Source organism: Sarcophilus harrisii, chromosome 4 (assembly GCF_902635505.1).
Source record: "Sarcophilus harrisii chromosome 4, mSarHar1.11, whole genome shotgun sequence".
Taxonomy (NCBI): Eukaryota; Metazoa; Chordata; class Mammalia; order Dasyuromorphia; family Dasyuridae; genus Sarcophilus; species Sarcophilus harrisii.
The window spans coordinates 378,085,755-378,109,349 of record NC_045429.1 but is presented as its reverse complement, the minus strand read 5'-3'; the positions used below and the strand labels follow the sequence as shown (position 1 = coordinate 378,109,349).

Here is a 23,595-nt window from a genome sequence, read left to right as displayed (position 1 = left end):
TTTCATTTTTGACTATTCTGATTTTATTCTTATCGCACTAATTTTATGCATATGAGGAAATCACCTTTTCTTTTTTAAATTGCTAGTTGCAGAAAAAAAAAAAAAGAATAGAAAGTGTTTCATTAGTGACTCTCTATTAGTACCCCCCTTGATTTCTTACATGACATTTTTGTTGTAGCCTTGCATTTCATCATCTTTTTATTTTCTGCTTTTTTCTTTTCTTTTGTTTCTTTTTATTTTTGCTTTCTTTCTTTTATGGACCTTTCTTTCTTTTCCTCTGCCCACCTATCCCTCTCATATCCCAAGTAAGTTGGGCAACTCAATGGATCGCAGAACATCTTTTGAGAAAGTTGCACATATGTGGTAAGTGTTTTATCCTGACAGATTAAAGATGACTAAGTCCAATGAGATATCCTCCACTCTCAGCTTCACCCCTCACCTTTGCTCTATTGATGTCACAACAAATGAATGTGTTACAGTTACACAAATTTGGGATTTCATGCTTCCCTCAAAGCTTCCTTTTCTGTTCCATCTCCCATTGCCTGGTGGGGACAAGATGCTACAAAAGGAAGACAGTGTGTTTGGGCTTTGGATGCTTAAAGAAGCATGAAATAGGTCATAAAAAAGGAAGAATACCAACTTTTTCTTTCTTTTTTAAGCAAATAATGGAAAGACCCAGGAGGGCTCCTTTATCTTTTTCCTTATAGTTGTGTCTGCAACTCCCTTCTAAAAAGAACACATGTTTCTATACAGTTTTCCCCTTATATTGGTCTTTCTGAGAGTTAGACAAATGAAAAGAGTCTGGTTTCCTTATATCTTTCACATTTGTCATTTGTGGGAATAATGACCTTTTGAATGACTTAAGGAAAAGCTTATAAATGAATGCTATTTGGTAGCAGGATACAAGCCCTTAAAATGTCCCATCAATATGATTCCTCTATTCTTTATTCACAGAAAGATGTTGGAAAATATTGTCCTCAGAGCACACAGGAAAATCAGTCACTTTCCTGCCAACACTTTCCTATTCTCCCCCATGTGTTTTGGTGATGTCCTTGTTTTCAGGATTCTTTTTGGATCTTTCTGACCTGGTGTAAGCTCAAACTAAAGCATTCAACACATTTATTTTTATAGGGCAGAAACATCCCTATTTTCCCATGCCATAAAAACTGTACACCAACACTGAGGGCCAGCACTAACCTGTTATGAAAAGAGGTAGAACAATCTTGGTTTATACTCAAGTTTGTCTGCATTGTCTGTTGAGTCGTGCAGTTAGTTCCATGCTGCTATGTGCTTGTTGTGGCTTTTGCTGTGATGACTAGTTCAATGGAGCTCTGTGTGTGTGTTGAAATGGAAGTTTGATCAGCTTCAGCAAAGATCATGGTTTTTGTTTTTAGTTACCCTAGATGAGAATAAAAATTGGAGGTGGGTGGAGTGGGAACAGGTCACCTTTGTGAATTACTGGCAATGTCCCCAATGTCAGAGTATCTAAAAGACTTTAAAATGATAAGTGTTAAGAGTATGTAAGATAAGATTGGGAGACAAAAGGCCTAAAATCTGAGATTCTCCAGGGATAACCTATACTCTGATACAATTTAATTTTCCAATTCCTCCAATAGAAGCCTTGACTCAGGCCTAGATTTTTAGTAATCTCAGGTCATAATCTGATTGTAAGGCACAAATAAAAAAAGTACTTCAAGTGAGGGGAAGATGTAGAGATTGAAAACAAAGCAGTGAATGCTATTTGAAACAAAAACCCCAAGTTTTTGCTTGATGGTGTGGCCATGGCATGTTGCACTGTGATTGTGTGTTGTCCAAGAAGACTGTTTCATATCAAACATTTTCTAATCTAATGATCTTTGAATTTTGTCTCTGAGATTGTGATCAAAGCACCTAGCATGGGTAATTGAAAGTCACAGTAATTCTTGAGGTGAGGAGAAAAGGAACAAAAAAAGAATCCAATGGTTCCTATCCTATCTCTCTACAACACATATGCAATACCCAAACCTGACTATAATGCCCTACACTTACCCAAGTTACTCTATATTTTAGATTTTGCAAGAGAATTAGGTAACAAATGAAGAGAGGAATGAAATGTTTCATAGTAGTATGCCCTTGCTAATAAATGGATAATTTGGACTGGAGTTTAAAAAAAAAAAAATTAAAACAGGCATAGAAGAAAAAGGGAACCACTATCTCTCATACCACCCCCCAACTAACACATTGGTTAATTTTATTTAAATTAACCATCTGATCATTAACATAACCAATTATTATGTTAATGTTCTTTCCTAGTTGAAGGTTAATGCTTTTCTACTCAGAGGATTAAAGGAATTTTTGGTACATTGGAGATCTACCACAAGTCTATGGTGTTAAAGCTGTTATGCATTCCTGTGTATATTTTGCATTAATGGAAATACACATGAAATTTTCAGGATGATGGGAGAATACTACATGAGTTTTCATTTTCCTCAACTGGTTATTTTAAAAAATCAGTACTTTTATTGGATTTTGGGGATGTCTCTTCAGCCTATAACATATAAATTTATTATTTCCTGGAGGAAATTCAACAATATGAAAAATGTATGTCATAAATCATTGAAAGAAAAAATAATAGTTATCTCCATGGAAGTTCATTTTGAATTCATAAACTCAGTATTCCTTCTTTCCAACAATCCTCCTCTTTGTATTGCTTTCTTTTCCTTTCCTTTTTTTTTTTTATCTTTTATCATCATGATTTGCTTTACTATGTGGTATGATATGTAGCATTTTTTATTAAAAGTCTGATATTATATAATAATATGATTTTCATATGTGATATTATGGTGTAAAGTAGTTAGCATTGCATAGTGGAGAGAGAGTTGGCCAATGATTCAGGAAGATCTAGGTCAAAGCCCTGGATCTTTTCTCTGAACAGGCCTAGTGTGTGATCCTGTTCAAAAGCATTAGTTTTTCAGTTCCCTAGACTACTTTCTAAGACTAAGTTATAGAGAAAATACAGAACTAATTGAATCACAAGCAAAAAATTACAAAATGAAACATTATTTAGCAAAGAAAAAAGATGTGTGGGAATTTACCCATGGAAATCTGTCCCTCTACTTTTCTATCAGTATTTATTATTTTCTTTCATCATCTCAATGAGTAGAAATATGATCTCTTTCCATTAGACTGTAAGGTCCTTGAAGATAGGGACTGTCTTGCTTCTTTTTATATCTTAAGTGCTTACAACAGTGCATGACAAAGTAGATTCCTAAGAAATTTTTATTGACTGATTGACTAGAGATAATTCCCAAATCAATATGTCCAGCACTATCTCTAAACTCCTGGACGAAAACTATGCCAGGATGTCTCAAAGTTATCTTAAGTACAATATATTCTAAACAAAACTTTACATTTTCTCTTCCAGATTTCTTATTTCTCTTTTTCTGATCTTTATAGCCAACCAGCTTCTTTCTAACCTTAAGACATTGAACAAACTCTTAACCCTTTTGAACTTCAGTTTCTCTATTTTAAAAATAGAGACATGAATGTTTTCATATTCTGCAGATATGCTGTAAAGAAGGTGCTTAGTAAGCCTTATAAATATAAATGTCATATGAATATGTTATTTTGTCAGAGAAGCTGTCTCCTAAGAACAATCTAGAGCATATATATTATTCTGATTTATATTTCTCCATATATAAATTCTATTTCTACAAGTTTTTATTAAGTGCTAACTGTATGTTATATGAATCAAAAGGAGGAGTTAGGTACCAAGTTAAGAAAAGAGACAATAATTTTTTTCCTTTCTTCCTTCCTTCCTTCCTTCTTTCCTTCTTTCTTTCCCATTCTTTCTCCCTCCTTTCTTGCTTCCATTTATGGATATAATTCTTCTATCCCCACCATTGACCATTCTCTTGAAAGAAAGAAAAACAGTTAAGTAAAACAACTGAAAAAGATACCATACCCCAAAATCCCAACTGAATCTCCAACTGAAGCAAAATAGTGTGTTTCCTTAGTTCTTTAGAAATGTTCTTTTGGAGTAAGTTTGTGCACTAATGAATTCTACTTTACTCCATCAACTTTCTTTCTTTATTTATTTTAAAAACACATTGCTTTATGAATCATATTTGGAGAGAAAAAATCAGAACAAAAAGAAAAAAAAAACATGGAAGAGATAAAAAGAAGTAAACATAGTATGTGTTGATTTATAGTCTGTCCCCATAGTTGTTTTTTGTTTTTTTTTTTGTTTTTTTCTGGATGCAGATGGCATTTTCTATCCAAAGTCTATTGGGATTGCCTTGGATCACTTAATCACTGAGAAAAATTAATTCTTTCATAGTTGATTATCACATAGTTTTGCTGTTACTGTGTACATTGTATTCCTGGTTCTTCTTGTTTTGCTCATCATCATTTTGTGTAAATCTTTCCAGCCTTTCTTAAACCATGTTCATAATTTTATATAGAACAATAATATTTCATTACCTTCATATACCACAACTTGTTCAGTCATTCTCCAAGTGATGAGCAACTACTCATTTTCTAATTCTTTGCCACCACAAAAAGCTGCTACAAACATTTTTGCACATGTGGGTCCTTTTCCCTCCTTCATTATTTCCTTGGGATACAGAACTAGTAGTAGCACTGCTGGATCAAAGGGTATATACAGTTTGATAGCCTTTTGGGTATAGTTCCAGATTGCTCTTCAGAATTTTTGGATCATTTCACAACTCCACCAACAATACTATGAGTGTCCCAGTTTTCTCACATCCCCTCCAACATTTATCATTATCTTTTCCTGTGATTTTAGTTAATCTGAGAGGTGTGAGGTAATAGTTTTTAATTTGCATTTCTCTAATCAATAGTGATTTAGAGCATTTTTTCATATGACTATAGATAGTTTTAATTTCATCATCTGAAAATCATTCATACCCTTTCACCATTTAACAGTTGGGGAATGACTTGTATTCTTATATATTTGACACATTTCTTTTTATATTTTACAAATGAGACCTTTATCAGAAACACTGGTTTTAATTTCCCCCCCCCAGGTTTGTATTTTCCTTTTAATCTTATTTGTTTTGGTTTTGTTTGTGCAAAAGCTTTTTAATTTAATGTAATCAAAGTTGTCCATTTTACTTTTTAAAATGTTCTCTAATTCTTCTTTGGTCATAAAATTCCTTCCTTTTCCAAAGCTCTGAGAGACAAATTATCCCTTACTCTCTTAGTTTGCTCATGGCATCACTATAAATGCTCAAATCATGTGCCAATTTTGACCTGATTTTGATGAGGTGTGTTCATTCTATCAACTATTGCAAATACTTCTCCTTTTAGTTAACTACTTGTCTCCTCCAATTCACCCTCCTCATTAAAGTAACAAAGTGATTTATCTTTATCTGGCCAAACCAACTTACTCCAGTAACAAAAATCAATATTATCATTGCCTCTTGAAGGAGTATTTCATTTGCCTGATAGTAGAGCTCTTACTGATTGGCCAAAAATAGGTCCCTACCCAAGATTCACTTGGTCATTATTTGGGCCCTCATTGGCTCAGTTTTGGCCAAAAACCCTCCCAAACTGATTCTTTTTTGAAACTAAGAAAAAAGAGACCATTTTTTGCCTCCTTTAATCACCAAAAGGCCATTGCCTCAATCAAACTGAGATCTGTCAGAGACCTTAATTTTTAAAAAGTCCAAGGTCTCCTACTGCAAACAGGTCCATCTCTAGTCATCTGATTTCTATTTTGCCTCTGGATTCAGATGGCTCCAGAGAAGAAAGTAAGGCAGGTAACCTTGCACAACCCTCCCTTCCAGTTCACTTGTATGTCATGGCATCACATCTCTGATGTCATAGCCTTCTTCAAGAATGAAGGACAAACAATAGCAACTTGTGATTTATTCATAATCTTTTAGTTTTTACTTTTTAGACCATAACTCATTTTGCTGGCTACTACTCACCTTTAAATATTGCCTTCTACATTATAATATATGATTCCTAAGAGACAGGTCTTCTTGATTCAACCATTTGCATCTCCCTTAATAGAGTGCCTGATGCTTATTAAGCTTATAATAAATGTTTTTCACTTTTTCATTCATTGCTTAAATCCTTATTATCACTAAAATAAGACATTAGCTCCCTTTATTTCAGAACCTTCACAAACTGGCTCCGAATTATCTCATCAGCCTCAAAAAACATTACACATCTTCCCATGTTATGCAGTATAGCCAGGCTATTATTCTTGTTTTTTCTCATAATTTATCTCCCAATTTAGGCTTGGGTTGAACTCTTACTTCACTTCAATCTATTGGAATTCTTTGTTTCCATTCAGACGCAACTTAAATACCATCATATGAATTCTCTGCTTATCCACCTAAGTTCCTATTGATTTCTCTCTCAATATTACTTTGTAATATACATATGATATATATTTACATAGATTATATATTTATTGAGTATACATCTTTAGACACTATACTACCTACAGTGTAAGGGGTGTGACTCTAGGCAAATTATTCAAGCTCTCATTCAGTTTCCTCATTTGTAAAATTAAGTAATTAAAATACCTCCTCCCAAGTTATTTCTCCCTAAGGATAAAATGAAGATAATAATTATTTTTGTATCCATAGCACCTATTATAGTTTCTGTCACATAATAGATGTTTAAAAATGCTTATTTATTGAGTAATTGATTGGAGTGAATTAATTCTGGTCCTAAATAAAAAGAATTAAATTATGAGCAGAGAATATTAACTTTAGAATCTCATTAATTCATCTAAAAAAAGCAATCTCCTATAGGCTTGATTAGTATTAATCATTCCAATAATATCAATATCTATTTTAACCACCTAGAAAACCAGGAAAGCAAAGAAATCCTGAAATTTCTTTTAAAAATATTTTTAATTTTATTTAATATTTCACATACAAAGTAGAATCATGAACCTTTGTTGCATGTTATTGTGAGATATTATAACGGATTCCTATGTGAAATACTAGAATTTTATTTCAGAAGAAATTTTTAAAAGAATTAATTGTAGTTCTGAGTTTCATCCAATAAGTCATTCCTAAATAACCAAGGCATCAACAGCATGGCCAAAAATACAGATCATGAACTTGAAGTCAGAAAGACCTGAGTTCAAATGCTGCTTTATATACTTATTAGCTATGTGATCCTGATCAAATCATTTAACCTCTTCCTGTCTCAATGTTCTCATCTATAAAATGAGGGAATTGGAATTCTAAAGGTTGGCTCAGAATTCATGGCACTATAATACAGGTTTAATGACCACTCCATTTTCTTTAGCGTATGTTCCCACCTTAGAGAAGGAGAGACAAAGTTTAATATCCCAAAAAATGTCAACAGCCATATTTTATACAACTGATACTATCGAAGATATCCCCCCAAAAAATCCCTATAAAGTGTTGTATGTTTACCAACATAATAAAGAATCAGCAAAAAGTATGTGATCAGATGAAAAATTCTAATAGGGAAGTGATTGATACAAGATGTGAATCTACAATGTAGATATCCCAAAGGGCACTTAGTGAACCCCTGTTTTATAATTAAATGTCATCGGATTTATTGTCTAAGAGGACGAGATATAATAATAAGTAAACTGCATTAGTTATGACACCAGAGAAACTAAAGGGGAAACAATTTACAAGATGGTTATTGGCTTTCCTCACCATAAGTAACATTGGCAAACCTAGTTAGAAGGGTGAAGATATACTGAAAGTCTGAGGAAAGTTGAATTTTTTCCATTTCTCTTTCTTTTGTCAGAGATTTAAAAATCATCTGATCTATCATTTTATTGTAGATTTAGAGAGTCATACATCTTGTTTAATTGACATGGTTTGATGATGTCTTGTTTGAGAGCAGAATGACTTCATTTTTATAGGATGTCATTAAATGATCAGTGGTTGGCAAATATGAATACCTCGTTTAGACAACAGGTTCATACTTTATTTATTTTTTGATGTAGCTTAATCCCTATCTGTCTTGTAAATTCTATAGATTGAACAGTGTTGTAGCACCTTTAGATCAAGAACAGCCTTGGGATGCTCCTTGAGGAATTTGCCATAGGTATTTTGGGATATTTGGTTATCACTGCCACATGTACGGGTTGCAGAAAAACTGTAGCACTTTTCAAGAAGTACAGTACAGTTTAGCTAAAAATGAAAAACACTTATTAAGTTCATACTATGTGTCAGCCACTATGATATAATGTGAGAACAAAGAAACCAAAATAAAACAATCCCTGCCCTCAAGGAACTTACTTTTTTTTGGGGGGGGGGCGGGGTTGAGGCAATTGGGATCAAGTGACTTGCACAGAATCACACAGTTAAGTGTTAAGTGTCTGAAGCTAGATTTTAACTCGGGTCCTCCTGACTTCAAAGCTGGTGCTCTATCCACTGCACAACCTAGCTGCCCCAAGGATCTGTCTTTCTTTCTTTCTTTTAAATTAAAGCTTTTTATTTACAAAGCATATGCATTTTCCAACACTGAGCTAAGTATACCATCATATCATCTGCAAAGAGTGATAATTTGGTTTCCTCATACCTACTTAACCTTTTGTTCCAAATTTCCCCCTTCTTCCCTGCACCCCCTTTCCTAACTGACAGATAGTCTAATACACATTAAATATGTTGAAATACATGTTAAATCTAACATATGTATACATATTTATATAGTTATCTTGTTGTACAAGAAAAATCAGATCAAGAAGGAAGAAAAAGAAAAACAGAGAAAGAAAACAAAATGCAAGCAAATAATAGCAGTTGGGTTCCATACTCAGTTCCCATGGTTCTCTCTCTGGGTGTAGACGGTTCTGTTCATCATTGAACAAGTGGAACTGGTTTGAATTATCTCATTGTTGAAGAGAGCCATTTCCATCAGAATTGATCATTGTATGGACTTGTTGCCGTGTATAATGATCTCCTGGTTCTGCTCATTTCACTCAGCTCATGTAAGTCTCTCCAGGTCTCTCTGGAATCATCCTGCTGGTCTTTTCCATAACATTCACTTACCACAATTTATTCAGCCATTCTCTAATTGATGGGAATCCATTCAATTTCCAGTTTTTTGCCATTACAAGGAGGGCTGCCTACAACATTTCTGCACATGTGGGTCCCTTTCTCTCTTTTAAAATCTCTTTGGGTTATAAGCCCAGCAGAAACACTGCTGGATCAAAAGATATGCACAGTTTCATAACTTTTTGAGCATAGTTCCAAACTGCTCTCCAGAATGGTTGGATCCATTCACAGTTCCACCAACAATGTCTCAGTTTTCCCACATCCTCTCCAACATTTTGTCATTATATTTTCCTGTCATCTTAGTCAATCTGACAGGTGTATAGTGGTATCTCAGAGTTGCCTTAGTTTGCATTTTTCTGATCAATAGTGATTTAGAGCACCTTTTAATGTGGCTACAAATAGTTTCAATTTCTTCATCTGAAAATTGCCTGTTCATATCCTTTGACCATTTATTAATTGGAGAATAACTTGAACTATTATAAATTTGAATCAATTCTCTATATATTTTAGAAATAAGGCTTTTATCAGATTTTTTCGATGTAAAAATGTTTTCCCAGTTTATTGCTTTTCTTCTATTCTTGTCTGCATTTGTTTTGTTTGTACATTTTTTTTTACTTAATATAATCAAAATTATCTATTTTATGATCAATAATGATCTCTAGTTCTTCTTTGGTCACAAATTCCTTTCTCCTCCATAAATCTGAGAGGTAAACTATCCTAGCTATGTTCTTCGAATTTGTTTATAATATCATTCTTTATGTCTAGATCATGAACTCATTTCGACCTTATCTTGGTATACAATGTTAGGTGTGGGTCTATACCTACTTTCTGCCTTACTAATTTCCAATTTTCCCAGCAGTTTTTGTCAAATAGTGAATTCTTATCTCAAAAGTTGGGGTTTTTGAGTTTGTCAAGCATTATTTTACTATAGTCATTGACTATTTTGTCTTGTGAACCTAATCAATTCCACTGATCAACTTTTCTATTTCTTAGCCAGAACCAAATGGTTTTGGTGATTGCTGCTTTATAATATAGTTTTATATCTGGTATAGCTAGGCCACCTTCATTTGCTTTTCTCTTCATTAATTCCTTTGAAATTTCTGACCTTTTGTTCTTCCACATGAATTTTGTGGTTATTTTTTCTAGTTCAGTAAATTGGTTTCTTGGGAATTTGATTGGTATAGCACTAAATAAATAGATTAGTTTAGGGAGTATTGTCATTTTTATTATATAAAACATTTTTGCTCAACCTATCTCCAAGCACTTGCTATTTTTCCAGTTGTTTAGATCTGACTTTACTTGTGTGGAAAGTATTTTGTAGCTTTGCTTATACAGTTCCTGACTTTCCCTTGACAGATAAATTCCCAAATATTTTATATTATCAACAGTTATTTTAAATGGAATTTCTCATTGTATTTCTTGCTGTTGGATTTTATTAGTGAGGTATAAGAATGGTGATGACTCATGTGGGTTTATTTTGTATCCTGCAACTTTGCTAAAGTTGTAGATTATTTCTAATAACTTTTTTAGTTGATTCTCTAGGGTTCTCTAAGTATTACCATCATTTCATCTGCAAAGAGTGATAATATGATTTCCTCATTACCTACTCTAATTTCTTTAACCTTTTTTTCTTCTCGTATTGCCAAGGCCAGCATTTCTAATACAATATTGAATAGCAATGGTAATAGTGGGCAACCTTGTTTCACCCCTATCTTACTGGAAATGATTCTAATTTATCCCCATTACATATGCTGCTTGCTGATGGTTTTAATTAGATGCTACTGACTATTTTAAGGAAAAGTTCATTTATAAGGATCTTACTTTCTAAGTGAAAAAGAAGACATCTATTGGGAATTGAATCCAAGGAAAGAAATTTTAACTGAGGAGTAAAAAAAAGTACATGTAATCATAGAGAAGCTAGGTAGGGGTGGGAGAACAGAACTATAGATTTGTACTAGGAGGCTCTCTTACTACCACCACTTCAGGGTGAATTCTGGATGTCTAACTTAAAAGATATACTCAGAACCACATTATAGCCTACATCCTCTTTCACAAATACTATCACAGAATTTTTCAATTCAACAAATAATGGTATCAAAAATAAAGCTGAAAAGTTCTTCTTTTTTTAAATACAAAGCAAGCTCTTCTTAATGTCATATTATCACAACTTGCCTTATTTATTTTTGTGTGCAACTTATAACGTTGCACACAACTTTATTTTGAATGGCTGCTACTAAGGCCATGCATTTTTTAAAATATGAAGTTAGCTCAACAAAAGTGATAATTAAACATTCAGAAATCTTGTCAGTGATGACAGACTTTTCCACATCATGCCCATTCTTTTTTCTTACTTCTCAAAGGAAAAGGTTGCCTTTTCCTTTACCTTAGCTGTGTCTAGGTTTGTAACTTTGGTCCTATTTCATCCTGTCTCATCTAGGAATTTGCTTCTTTTGATCACTTTGTCTCTCTCAATTTTCAGTTGAAAATATTTCCTTCACTTTTGCTTACACATATATTCACATCTTATATAACTCAAGGACAAACAAAACAAAACAAAACCACCCTCCAGTAGACCCTACCATTTCTTAAAGCTATTATCTTATAATTCTTTTCCTTTTCACAGTGAAAATCAATTGCCCACAATTAAGAAAGTTGGATTAAAAGAAATTAAACAGATTAGTTTATGTGCTTTATTGGTCTGACTGCTGAATATCTATACTCTTTTTTGGTTACTGTTTTTAACAAACATTATTATTGTTATTATTATTAGAATTTTAAGTGGATAAGGATTTGGGAAAGGAAAAAGAATAAGCATTAATTAAGTGTTCAATAGCACTTAATAAGCACTCTGTTAAGGATTGCACATATATTATCTCATTCAGTCCTCACAATAATCTTAAGAGTTAGGTACTATTATTATCCCCCGCTTGCATTTGAAAAAATTGAGGCAGACAAAAATTAAGTGACTTGTCTAGCATCACACAGCTGTTAAGTTCTTGAAGGCTGAATTTATACTCACGTATTCTTGACTTCCTGAATTTTAGCATTACTCCCCTGTATTAATTTGATTTTCATTCTTAATTTCATGTGTGTAGTTGTGCTAGTTGTTATAGGATATTTGTGCTAGAAATTTCAGTCATTATTTCTTTGTCTCAGTCATCTATTCTAAATCCCCATGCATGATATACAAAACCCTTTTTTTCTTAAAAGGGAGTTTTATAAATCTAATGGTATGTTTTTTTCTATTTTTATCATTTTTGTTTAGTTTCATATTAGTACTTTGAAGCATACTTTGAAAATGGATAAACAATAAACACAGAGAAACAGATATAAGTATATGCTCTCCCAAAGCCATTTCTTTAAAAGTTTGGTGGGCCCAAAATATTATTATGCTAAGTTAAGTTTGTCTTATTTATGTCATTTATTTTGGCCTTCCCCCCCTTTTTTTTGAGTCCATGGCTAAATGTCCTCAAAATGTGCCAAAAATAATAAACAGATTAGATTACTCCCATAATTTTTCAACAAAAGAACAAGCAAAGCAAATAGGACTCATAGTAATTCCTGGAAACTGAAAATCTCCAAATTACATTGGCTTCTTTCTTGGGAGTAAAAATGATTCAACTATTCATTATTTTTCTGGTATACTCTGACTTTTCCAAATCCAGGTTTAGAAATCAAAACAAATAAATGAAGATTTTTGTTTAATTGATTTTCCATTGGAAATTTTTAAAAAATACCCAACTACTACTATCTTTGTGATTACAATTCAGAGAATTACTGCCATTCTTTGAAAAATGAATCAACTTGGACAATATCATAGTTTTAGTAATTGGGTCTTTATCTTAGATCTCTTCTGTACTTGTTGGTCAGTACCTCCAATATTCTTTCTCTCCAACCTATCAGACATTTGAATCCTGAACTGACATGAAAAAAACTGAACCCCAGATTGATTTGCCTAGGGTCATGAAGCCTAAGATCAAAGGCAGGTTGCAAATTCAGGTCTCAGTGATTTCAAGAACATCACTCTACCAAACAATGAAATACTGTTGTGGGGTAGAGGAAAATAAGAATTAATAGCTGGAATGTGAATATATTATAGACAGCCTGAAGACCAAAAGAGTTTTGATGGATGAGACAATGGGGATTTTCCATCACCAAACCAGTACTATCTTATTAATGGTTATAGTCTTAGAATATTTGTTTGAACCTATACTCAGTTTTAAACATACTGTGGTAATGTAAGACAATGGCATTTAAGTGACCAAAAAAAAAAAAATTAAGGCACTCTCAAACAAAACCAAAATAAACTTTAGAATCTCTTAATTCTTATGCCTAGCCTGGAGCTAATAGGCCATTCTGAAACCCTTACTAGATTACATCATTCTGTGGGAAAAATTAAGGAGCATTATTAAAAAAGAAAAAAAATACTAGCTGAAAGACAGTTTCATCAAACTGTTTAGATACTTACAAATGTTGGGAGTTGGTTAAAGAATAAAAATATTCAGAATAACTGAATTTACAGGATTTTAAGTTGAAACAGATCTTACCAATTCCTTTAGTTTAACATCTTTGTTTTTTGAAATGAGGAAAGTGAATTAATTCAATTAGCATTTATTAAATACCTACTATGTATTGGGCACAGTATTAGCCACAAAACATAAAAAAACAAAACTAAAATTACCTCTACCCTCAAAAAAGATTTAGAAGCTACTAAAAGGTTCTGACGATAGGAAGTAACTTACCCTAAATTCACAGGTAGTAAGTTGGATAGCCAGGTTTCAAATTCAGAACTGTTAGCTCCAAATCATGTCTCTTTCCCCTCCACTGTACTACTTTCTTAATATATTCCCTTAAGTGCTTCTAATTTCATGCCTTAATATATCTCTCTGTACTCACTTCTCCCTGTCTGGACAACACTCTTATTAATTTAGCTAAACAAGCCAACAAATGGGGTTTACTAATTACTTGAATGCTGACTTCCTCCTACAGAATTCATTTTGTGCTTCTGAAAAGGAGGTAGTCTAGTGTTTCTTTTCCTCACTGAGATTATTGGTCAAAATCTATTCCGATATAATTCTCCATTATCATCATCTTGGTGGTATTTTCCCAAAGCTTAGATTTCCACATGAGCTATTTGCTGGTTATCTATTTTAGCGGCTAATTACTTCTTTGAAAACTTGAAGGAATGGCTTTAGCAAGGTGTTCAGCAAAATCTGAGTACCAAGAACTTTACTAAATAGCAGCATGTATTCTCTGTCGCATTAAGAAAATGGGAGTAGTACTATTTTTTACAGGGGATCTGGAAAACTTTGTTTTTATTTGATAGTTTTGTGGTTTGTAATGATGTTTTATGTTCAGTTACATGCCAGGTAACAGTCTGAGGTTTGTTTTGTCCTTGAATTAGTTCTACGCTTTTTTTTTTCAAGAATATGGTCCATTTATTGGTCATTGTGTAACTTCCCTGGATGAATTGAGGACATAGTCTTTTGATTTCTTTCTGCTATTATTGTGAGTTTTCTTTTTTCCATATCTATTTTGCTTTGGCTCTAAAGGTTTCTACTTTCACTTAGCCTTCAGTATTAGGAAAACATAAGCATAAGTCATACATAATGTGCATAAACATTTGGCTAAAAACCTGTGTTATTTATAAATTTGATTTGAGAGGCACTTAGTTAAAGCCACTATTAGTAAAAGCCATTGATTTTTCTTGTTAGTTCTTGGACCCAGGAATTTGAAATTTAGCTATAAAAATTCCACTCATTCTTTAGATTGGCAAAATTGTGAAAATATTATTGGCAGTAGCTAAATTTATATAGTTTCCAAGAAACCTTTCTGACAAATTACTGTTACCAAATTATTAAAATTTGAACAGTTTCTTGTGGACCTATAACTAAACCTGATTTCCCCTCACCCATCTCCCCCCAACATCCATTTGAGTTTTTTTTTTTTTTTTTTTTTTTAAACAGAACAAGTATCCTAAAACACACAGAGCTCATGTTTTCATTTGAATGACCATCCATTTAGTTCTTCTTTCTAGAGGCACATAGATGGCTCAGTGAATGGAAATGGAGCTAGGAAAACCTAAGTTCAAATTTGATCCCAATCACTTACCAGTTGTGTGATTGTAGATAAGTCACTTAACCAATGTCTGTCTCAGTTTCCTCAACTAAAAGTGTGAAAAAAGCAATTACCAACTCCCAGGGTTGTTGCGAGGAACAAATAAAAAATATATATTTATAAAGTGCTTAGAATAGTGCTAACCACATACCAAAATACTTAATCTTTCCTTCCTCCCTGCTAGCCTGGATAGTTGTCTTTTTATCCTTTCTTCCTTTTGTTTTTTCCTTCATTCTTTCCTTCCCCTAAAACAGGATTTAGGTTTAGGGTTTTTTTTATTACCTCTAAGATATATTGTATAGAGATAGAGTTTTCAAAAGAATGGATCTAACCGAGGTTAAGATATTTCTTTTTATACTAAAAGAAATGTTCTCTTGGATACATAGAATGCCATTCATTTGTTTCAGGTAGTCCTGTGATTAACACAACAAACATTTGTAACTTTCTTGTTCAATCAAATCTTTCACATCCCGATTCTATCAATTTTTTAAATGTATTTTCATGTTCCTATGCTGAATCAATTTTTTAAAAAATGTATTTACTGGTCTATCAGCATATATGGTCCATTGATATCAATACAACATCAATAGACCTTAATGAGGATCTTTAGTTTGAGTGGAGTCAGAAAAACCTGGGTTCATATGCATCTTCTGACCCTTACTAGATATACGGCAAAGTATTTAACCTCTGCGTATCTCTGGCAACTCTCCATAACATGTATCTCCTTAGTTCAAAAAGATTAACACTTTACAAAAAAATCATTCAGCCTTCTAGTAGTTAATATTACTCTATAAAATTATCAGATAAACTTCAGTCTAGAAAAAGGAAAGTGTTTTTGTTTTGTCTTTTAATTTTTCTTTCTTGCATTATGTGGTTGTTTAAGTGCCTGGAAACAGAAGAAAAAGCAGGTTTATTTTTGCCATCCTGAACAACAGCAACTTTCTACTATAATCAGAAGTAGAATGCTTTTTGGGTCTCAATGTCTTGAAGAAGTACTTTATCCATGAGACCATATACCTTGCAAGTTGCCTGTTATTCTGACATTTCTTTTTTCCTTATTTCACACAAAGGCTGAAAAATTAGGATAGACCTTACTTTATACTTTGGCTTTTTCCATCTCTTATATTTCCATCTCTTATATTAAAAGCTAAGTTAAGTCCCAAAATCTATTACTCATTGGTAGTGACTCTTTTAACAAGAGAGATTGAATTAATCCTTACATAGGCATGTTGTGGTTGTTATTGTTGTTCAGTATATTTGTTGGCAGTTCAATGTTCTTACACTTTGCTCAAATGTTTTCACTTCTAAAAATAATGCCCTTTGAGTGATGATTCCTTCTCTGTCAGCTCTCCTTCATCATATCATGAGGACATAGTAGGTGATTACATTATGTATTGCCACAGGAGTTCTGTCTCATTTTTTTTGTGTGTGTGATTAGAATGCAATATTACCTTGGCCTTCAACCTTGATTCTACCCTACCTACAGGAAACAAAATTTTCATTCTATAAATTATATAGGCATCTTAGTACACTAGAGCACTTTCTATTTTAGATTAATGTTTTGTAATATGAGGTTTTTAAAAATGACCAACCTACAGACTGCTTATCTGATATTTTAAAATTACCACTGGAGGGTGTAAAATTATCTTTGTAGGCAGGCAATCTTGCTCTTTTCCATGATGAAGACTTATATGATAGGAAATGGGAAACTGATGAGATTCCCTCAAATTGGAAGGATAGTTAATTCCTTCGTTTCTCTCTCATTTTGTGGAATAGTCAGAGCTTTAACTCATAGTTTCTATCACTTAAAATCAGTAAATTCGGTCCTACTTTTTTTTTTTAAGCAGATATCAAGCCCATTAGTCTCAACCAACACAGATTTTGACAAATATTTGTTTAGTTGCCTAGAAAAAATAAAAATATTTTTATACCATCATCCTTTTGTTCCTAAGACAGGGAGTCTTCTGAAAAATGTCCTATCTGAAAAGTCATATTTTAGATTGTTGTATTTGATAGATATATAATGACAAAAGCAGGCTTAGGTGTTGAATCATTGCTATGCATAAATGGAATGTTTATGGACATGTTTATGATTTGCTAATCTGTGCTGTGAAATCATCAGTCTGTTTGCAATTGGTGGGATGGGAAAGGGGGAGAGAGGGAGGGTAAATTTTGTCCAATGGCTAAAAAATTAAGCAAAGGTGTACCTTAGGGGCCCCATCTCAACCCTGGTACTGGATTCATTGCTTAGGATTTCACAATGTCCCATCCAACGCCAGAGGGCTGCTACTGAGTAGGTTTTCAGTGATCATGCCTGTTTTCTGTTTCTTTGTTTGTGTTCTTATCTTTTCCTCAGGGGAAATCGCTCACATCCAAGAGGTTAACCAGTCTAGTTCAGTCCTATTAAAAGGATCTACTTGTAGCATGGACCCAGCCTCAAATCATTATACACACTTTGTAGCTCACTAAGTCCCTGGATCAGAGGACATTAGGCCAAGATGTTGCATGAGCAAAGGACTGGATATGTTCTCTTTTGCCTCCACTGAAGCATTACAGACTCCGAGGGACTCTATCTCTTCTCACCACTTCCAGTTCCAATCTTGTCTGTTCACTTCCTCCTTCATATCAAGCTGGATCTGTGTATTACTTTTCTGCAAGTTCAAAGTACAGTGAAAACTTTTTTTGAAAGCTTCTCCTAGACACAAAGTTTATTTAAAAAAACACAGTAAATCCCAACCTGGAAGAATTGTAAAAAAAAAAATATATATATATACACATATGAATAAATATGCATATGGCATCACATTTATTAAGCAGTAAATTAGCACAGGTTTCATTTCACTTATGTATTCCTAGTCAGGAAAAAAAAAAAGCTGCGTCTTTGTCTGTCATCTGTACTCTCTGTTAATGTTTCTTGCATTTATTTTTATACCATCTTTAAAAGAGAAACACCTTTTACTCCAAATGTATTAAAGTTGGTCCCTTCTCTGTAAATTTGTGTATGTTTATATTGTTGTTTTATCTTTCATTAAAAGATGCAGAATCTCGTTCCTTTTGTAACCTTGGGCTTCGGTTTTAAACTGGCTGATCAATTGTTATTAAAGTGTCTCTCACTGAGCTGCCCTGGTTTCCAGCAGACCATGGCAAATTTGCATTGGATCAAGGAACTAGTCCTCAAATGTAGATGTTGAATATATGTTCTTGTCAGCTTTCAAAGTTTTATATTTCAAAGGTAGGGGGAAAAAGTCACCTACTATTTCAATTGAATTCAAGAATCATTTATTATCTACCTACACTATATCAAACATTTTCTTAGAAAAACAAACCAACAATAACAAAAACAATAGTTTCTTCATAAAAGGGAGAACAAGTATACAGATAAGTAAACAAAAATGTATTTTTAAAATAAATTTATTATAATTTTAGGAAGTGTGGAAAACACTAATAACTGGGGAATTCTCACTGAGAATGTGGTTCCTAAGTACGATATTGAAGGGAACTACTATGTGAGACAGGGAAGAGAAATATTCCACACATGACTGAGGAAATTTCAAAAGGAAAATCTCTCCACAGAAATAGAAAATGAAACAGAATGTATAGTGAATAGCAAGAAGAGCAGTTTGCTGCTTAGTACTTTGGGATTTCATTTATCCTTCTTAACTGGTGACTCGTTGCATTCAAAAGAACAACTATATGAACTGAGAAATGAAACTTCTCAGAGGAGAATTATGAAAGGATCAGAATCAGGATTCTTATTCCATTGTTTTCCACTGAAACCATCCTGCCAATTCTGTCACCCAACATTATCCTACCACCTAGGTTGTGTGAGGGAAGCAGTCATTTTGTCATTTAACCCAGAGAGTTAATGCTTTAACCCCTTCTCACCTCTTCCTTGCTGTATTTTTCTTTTCCAAGTGCAACATTTTTTCCCTGACACCATTGGAGCAGAGTACCTTTACCTGGTGGAGTAGAAACCTACCTTATCCTTACCTAAACTACCTGCCCCATATACAAGATACCATATTGAAATTTCTTGATCCTATGCTAATCTGGTGCCCAGATTTCTGTACCCTCATCCAGATACTATAATTTTGGAACATTTGTCTTTCACTCAGAGTATATTTAGACTATAAATGAGACAATGTTATATTATGGATGAAGGGCATTGTCATAAACCCAGGTAGACCTATTTATCTCCAGGTCTTGCCTATAACATATACTTGCTGGATGACTCTAGGCAAGTCATTTGATTTAACAATGTCAGGAAACTCTCTAAGACCGTAAGTAGTAAGGGTTGTTGAATATACATTGGTAAAGAAAAGGAAACTGCTACCGGCAAAATTATATGTCTGAACAAAACAAAAATCCTCTACCTATATTGACAATTCAAATCAAACATTAGTTTAAGGGTAGGTATGAATAGTACAAATTCTTTGAGGTGGTAAAGTGAGATGGAATTTTCTTCTCCTTTCTGGAAATAGTACAAAGTAAATCATTGTTTTATTTTTTTAATTGTTTTTTTTTTCCAACTGTTCATTAGGCTGGTCTTAAAAACAAAACAAAACTTCTTCCCAAAGGGCTAAATGCAAATACCTGTGATATTAGATATTTCATATAATTGTTCTTCTGAATGCAAAGAGTCACTAGTTATGAATGATAAATGAAATCCCAAACAACTAAGCAGCAAGCTGGTCTCCTTTAAGTGAACCTTTTTATTTGATTTTGAACTTAAAATTGCCTTCAATTTTACAACCATTTTGTTTTGAGCTCTATATAATGGGAACTTGAAGGAAGCCAGAGGGGAATCTACCATTCATGCGAGAAGTCAGATATCCTAGCTACTCAATTCCTACCTAGGGATATGCTCAAAAAAAAAAATTAGTGGGATTCAGGTTACTTCCATAAAACAAAGATTTCAAAAAAAATGACAAAATTATGGAAGTGCAAGAACTCAATGTTGTGGAATCTATCCACAAACTTTTAGAATATTTTTTAAACTGATAAAAGAAACTATTTGTTATCAAAAGTAACAGAGTAATGGACTATTCTGAGTACCCTTACAATTATAGAAAGGGAGCTTTAAAAAATCCTCTACCTATATTGACAATTCAAATCAAACATTGGTTTAAGGGTAGGCATGAATAGTACAAATTCTTTGAGGTGATAAAGTTTTCTATAATATATATTTGTAGAATACTGCCTTGAACTAATGGTTATGCAGAATATGTATCAGAGACAGTACTTGAACCCAGCTCTTTCTAAATGCCAAGAAAGTCTTCAAATCCCTCCTACTTTATCACTTCAAAGTTAGGATTATAAGAAAAAAGTACTGGTAATGGCACATTTAAGGAATTTTTCCACACATAAAACACAGGTCAGAACAATTTTCTTTGGACAGTTTTTACTGACAGCAGTTCTCTGTGCCTCTCAGAGACATCCATCTAGTCTGCCATCTTTATTATTCCATCCATAAATTCCTAACAAACTCTAGATTGAGTTTCAGTCACCCTTGAAAGCATTAGAGGTTAACCAAGAGACTAATTGCTTTCATGATGTTCTGTCCCAGATATTCTCACCAATGACTCCCAGTTCTGATGGTCTAGATTTTTAGCAATAGCATTTTGGAAGCATTTGGAATAACAGATTGCTAAATTCCAGGTTCCCTTGTAGTCCAATGCAAGTGGACATTTAGAAACCTGAAATTAAGCTCCTTTATGACCTAAAGATAATGTGCATATAAAATCAATAAATTTAGTGCCAGATATTACAAAATTGTGTCAAGAAGACAGGCTTTACTATTGTGAACCAAAACAGTTCTTCATCCAAGTAGCCTGTGCTCAAGTCCACATTTTGCCAAATTTTACAAATTATGAGACTAGTCAATTCACTTTCCTTCTACATACTTCATTTCCTTATCTATAAAATGGAATTTGGAATCTAGATTTTATGCCATTTCTAATATTCTGATTTTATGAAATTTAATTTTTTCTATTCATCTAAGTCTTGAGAATACACTTCATATTTTGAATAGGTTATTCATAATCTGCATATGTGTTAATACATATTTAATACAAAAATATGCATTTAATAAATATTGCGCATTCCCAATGGGATTATCATTATAATATGAGAAAAGAGAAGTAAAATGATAAAATTAATGAACAGATAAGGGTATCCTAACCCTGAAAAAATTTTTTAGAAAGTCATGCTATGAAATATTAATGTTTCTGCTACTCTGGCTTTAACTAAATTAAATATTTCCATTTCAGGCTGTCATGCAATAGTTATATGATATATACCAATTTTACCTAGATGAATGGAAAAGTCTGTGTATATGTCAATAAACTGGCATCCATAAGTAAAGTTTCTTAGCCTGAGGGCCAAAAACTTAATTTGTAAATATTTTAATTGAAATGATTTCATTTTAATCCTATGATTTTTAAAATTATGGTATGCTTTTAAAAGCATTGTTTTGGGAAGAGGGCCATAGATTAAATTTAGCAAACTGACAAAAGGGTCCATGACACTGGAAAAATTAAGAATATTGTCCAGATGATGAATGCTAGTGGGGAGAAAGGAGACGGATTTGATTGAGTTTATTATTAATTTCCTTGTCCTAAATACTTGTTTTAAATAGATTTGTGGAATCTATCATTAATTTAGATAGTTAACTAATTCTCAATCCTGCTCATTAACTAAAAAACTAAGTTTCCAAGACCCCATTCAGAATTGTTTTTAGATTTGCCCACACTTTTTTTTTGGTGGGGAAAGTGCTGGGGAAAGGCCTGATTTTATCAAGATGAAGAGCTACCTATGTGGAAGTTCCCTTTACCATTATGCATTTCCACTAGTCATCTATAACGTAGTCTTAGAGAAGCATTTAGGGTATTGAGATTTTGAATAACACGTGAATGGTAAAAATTATGTGTGTTAGAGGCAAGACTTCAATCCATTTTTTTCTGATTTTAGGGCTTTATAACAACTGTGCCATGATATTTTTCCTATAGTCACTTTTTTTTTTTCCTGAAGAAGAACTATGATTTCATTGGAACACAGACCTTCCAGTGAGGGAATTACCTGTAAGATTACAGATTAACCCATATCTTTCAATTTATTGTTTTAGAAAATTGTCTGGAGCACTGAGAAGTTAAGTGACTTGGCCAGGATCATATAACCCATATATAGCAAAGGCAAAACTGGAACCAAAGTGACTTGTAGTTTTGATTCACAGTCTACCTTTCAAAGTCTTATGTGATAATGCAATACTGTTTAAAAAAAAGGGGGGAGGAAGGAAGGAAGGAAAGAAGGAGGAAAGAAATAAAGAAGGGAAATAGAAAGATACTCCAAATGAAAAGAGAGAAAGGTATTCAAATACACTGCATTCTATATATGCTGTAGGAATGAGAAAAGAAAGCAGAGTATTATTAACTAATAAAGATCATTCTTCATCTGGAAGAGGAGAAAATTTATTCCTATCAGCTAATAATAAGAAAAAAAGATGGAGATAATTATTAAATTTTGTCTCTATGTAGTATATTGTAGTAAAACTGATAAGAGCACATTCTGCATTCACCATGAATAAGGATTTTTTAGATTATCCTTACACAGTTGAATATTTAATAGCCTCAGTCTTTGTTCAGTTAAAATTTCCCTTTCTCTGCTGGCAACGAGAAACCAGGGCCTCAGCTTTAAAAGAAAATAACATATTAACTGAGATACAACTTTTTATGGTGACCTAAAATGACCCAGAATTACTTTAGTTTCAACTGTGCTTCAGGAATTGCAAATAAAATTGGGGCCTATTTGGCAGTATATTATCAGATACCTGGGAGAGTACAGAATGTTGAGCTCTCTGATTCTTAGCTGAAGAAAAATACCAATATGGTATAGTGTTTAGAATACTGGACTTAGATTCAGGAAGACTTGCTTTTAAATCTCAACTCTCTAACTTAATAACTGTGTGACCCTGAAAAGATTATGTATAATTTCTTGGTTTATTTCCTTATCTGTAAAATGAGAGTTCAGACTCAATGACTTGAAGGTCCATTCTAGCTCTAAATATGTTTTCCTATGATTCTATGAGCAAATAAATAAATAGATGATTAACCTGAGTTCCCAGATCTGGACCCAGAAGGCTAAATATTCTATGTTTTGCCCTTTCTAGATGAAGCTTGAGAGCAATGCTTCTCATTTGATGTCTACAGCATATGAAGTTTGTTGGGATTTATACTTTCCTCCCAGAAACCCTATGAGATAAATACCTATGGAGATTGAATGATTTATTACCATTTAACTAGTAAATGGTGGGACTGGGATTTGAATTCATGTCTCTGGTCCAGTTTCCCCATCTTCCCACTTTGCCATGCTGAACTGGAGTAAATGACTAAGAAAGATACTTCATCCATGTCCTAAAGGTTATGAGTTTTAGGCAGCTATAGGTGGCGTCATAGTGCATAAAGGACCAGTCTGGATT

General features: G+C 33.2%; 1 protein-coding gene across 3 annotated transcripts in view; it reads left to right on the top strand.

Moving 5' to 3' along the window:
- RGS7 (regulator of G protein signaling 7) overlaps positions 1 to 17,860 on the top strand; it is a 648,000-nt gene extending 630,140 nt beyond the window's left edge. For 2 of the 3 annotated variants that reach the window (XM_003767790.2, XM_031966954.1), the window contains 2 exons: positions 1,132 to 1,212; positions 17,479 to 17,860. In XM_003767790.2, the coding sequence (XP_003767838.1) occupies positions 1,132 to 1,206 (75 nt within the window). In that variant the 3' untranslated portion in view covers positions 1,207 to 1,212; positions 17,479 to 17,860. The remainder of the gene's footprint in view (positions 1 to 1,131; positions 1,213 to 17,478) is intronic. The other variant, XM_031966955.1, reaches the window with a different exon arrangement.
- Positions 17,861 to 23,595: the final 5,735 nt, after the last annotated feature.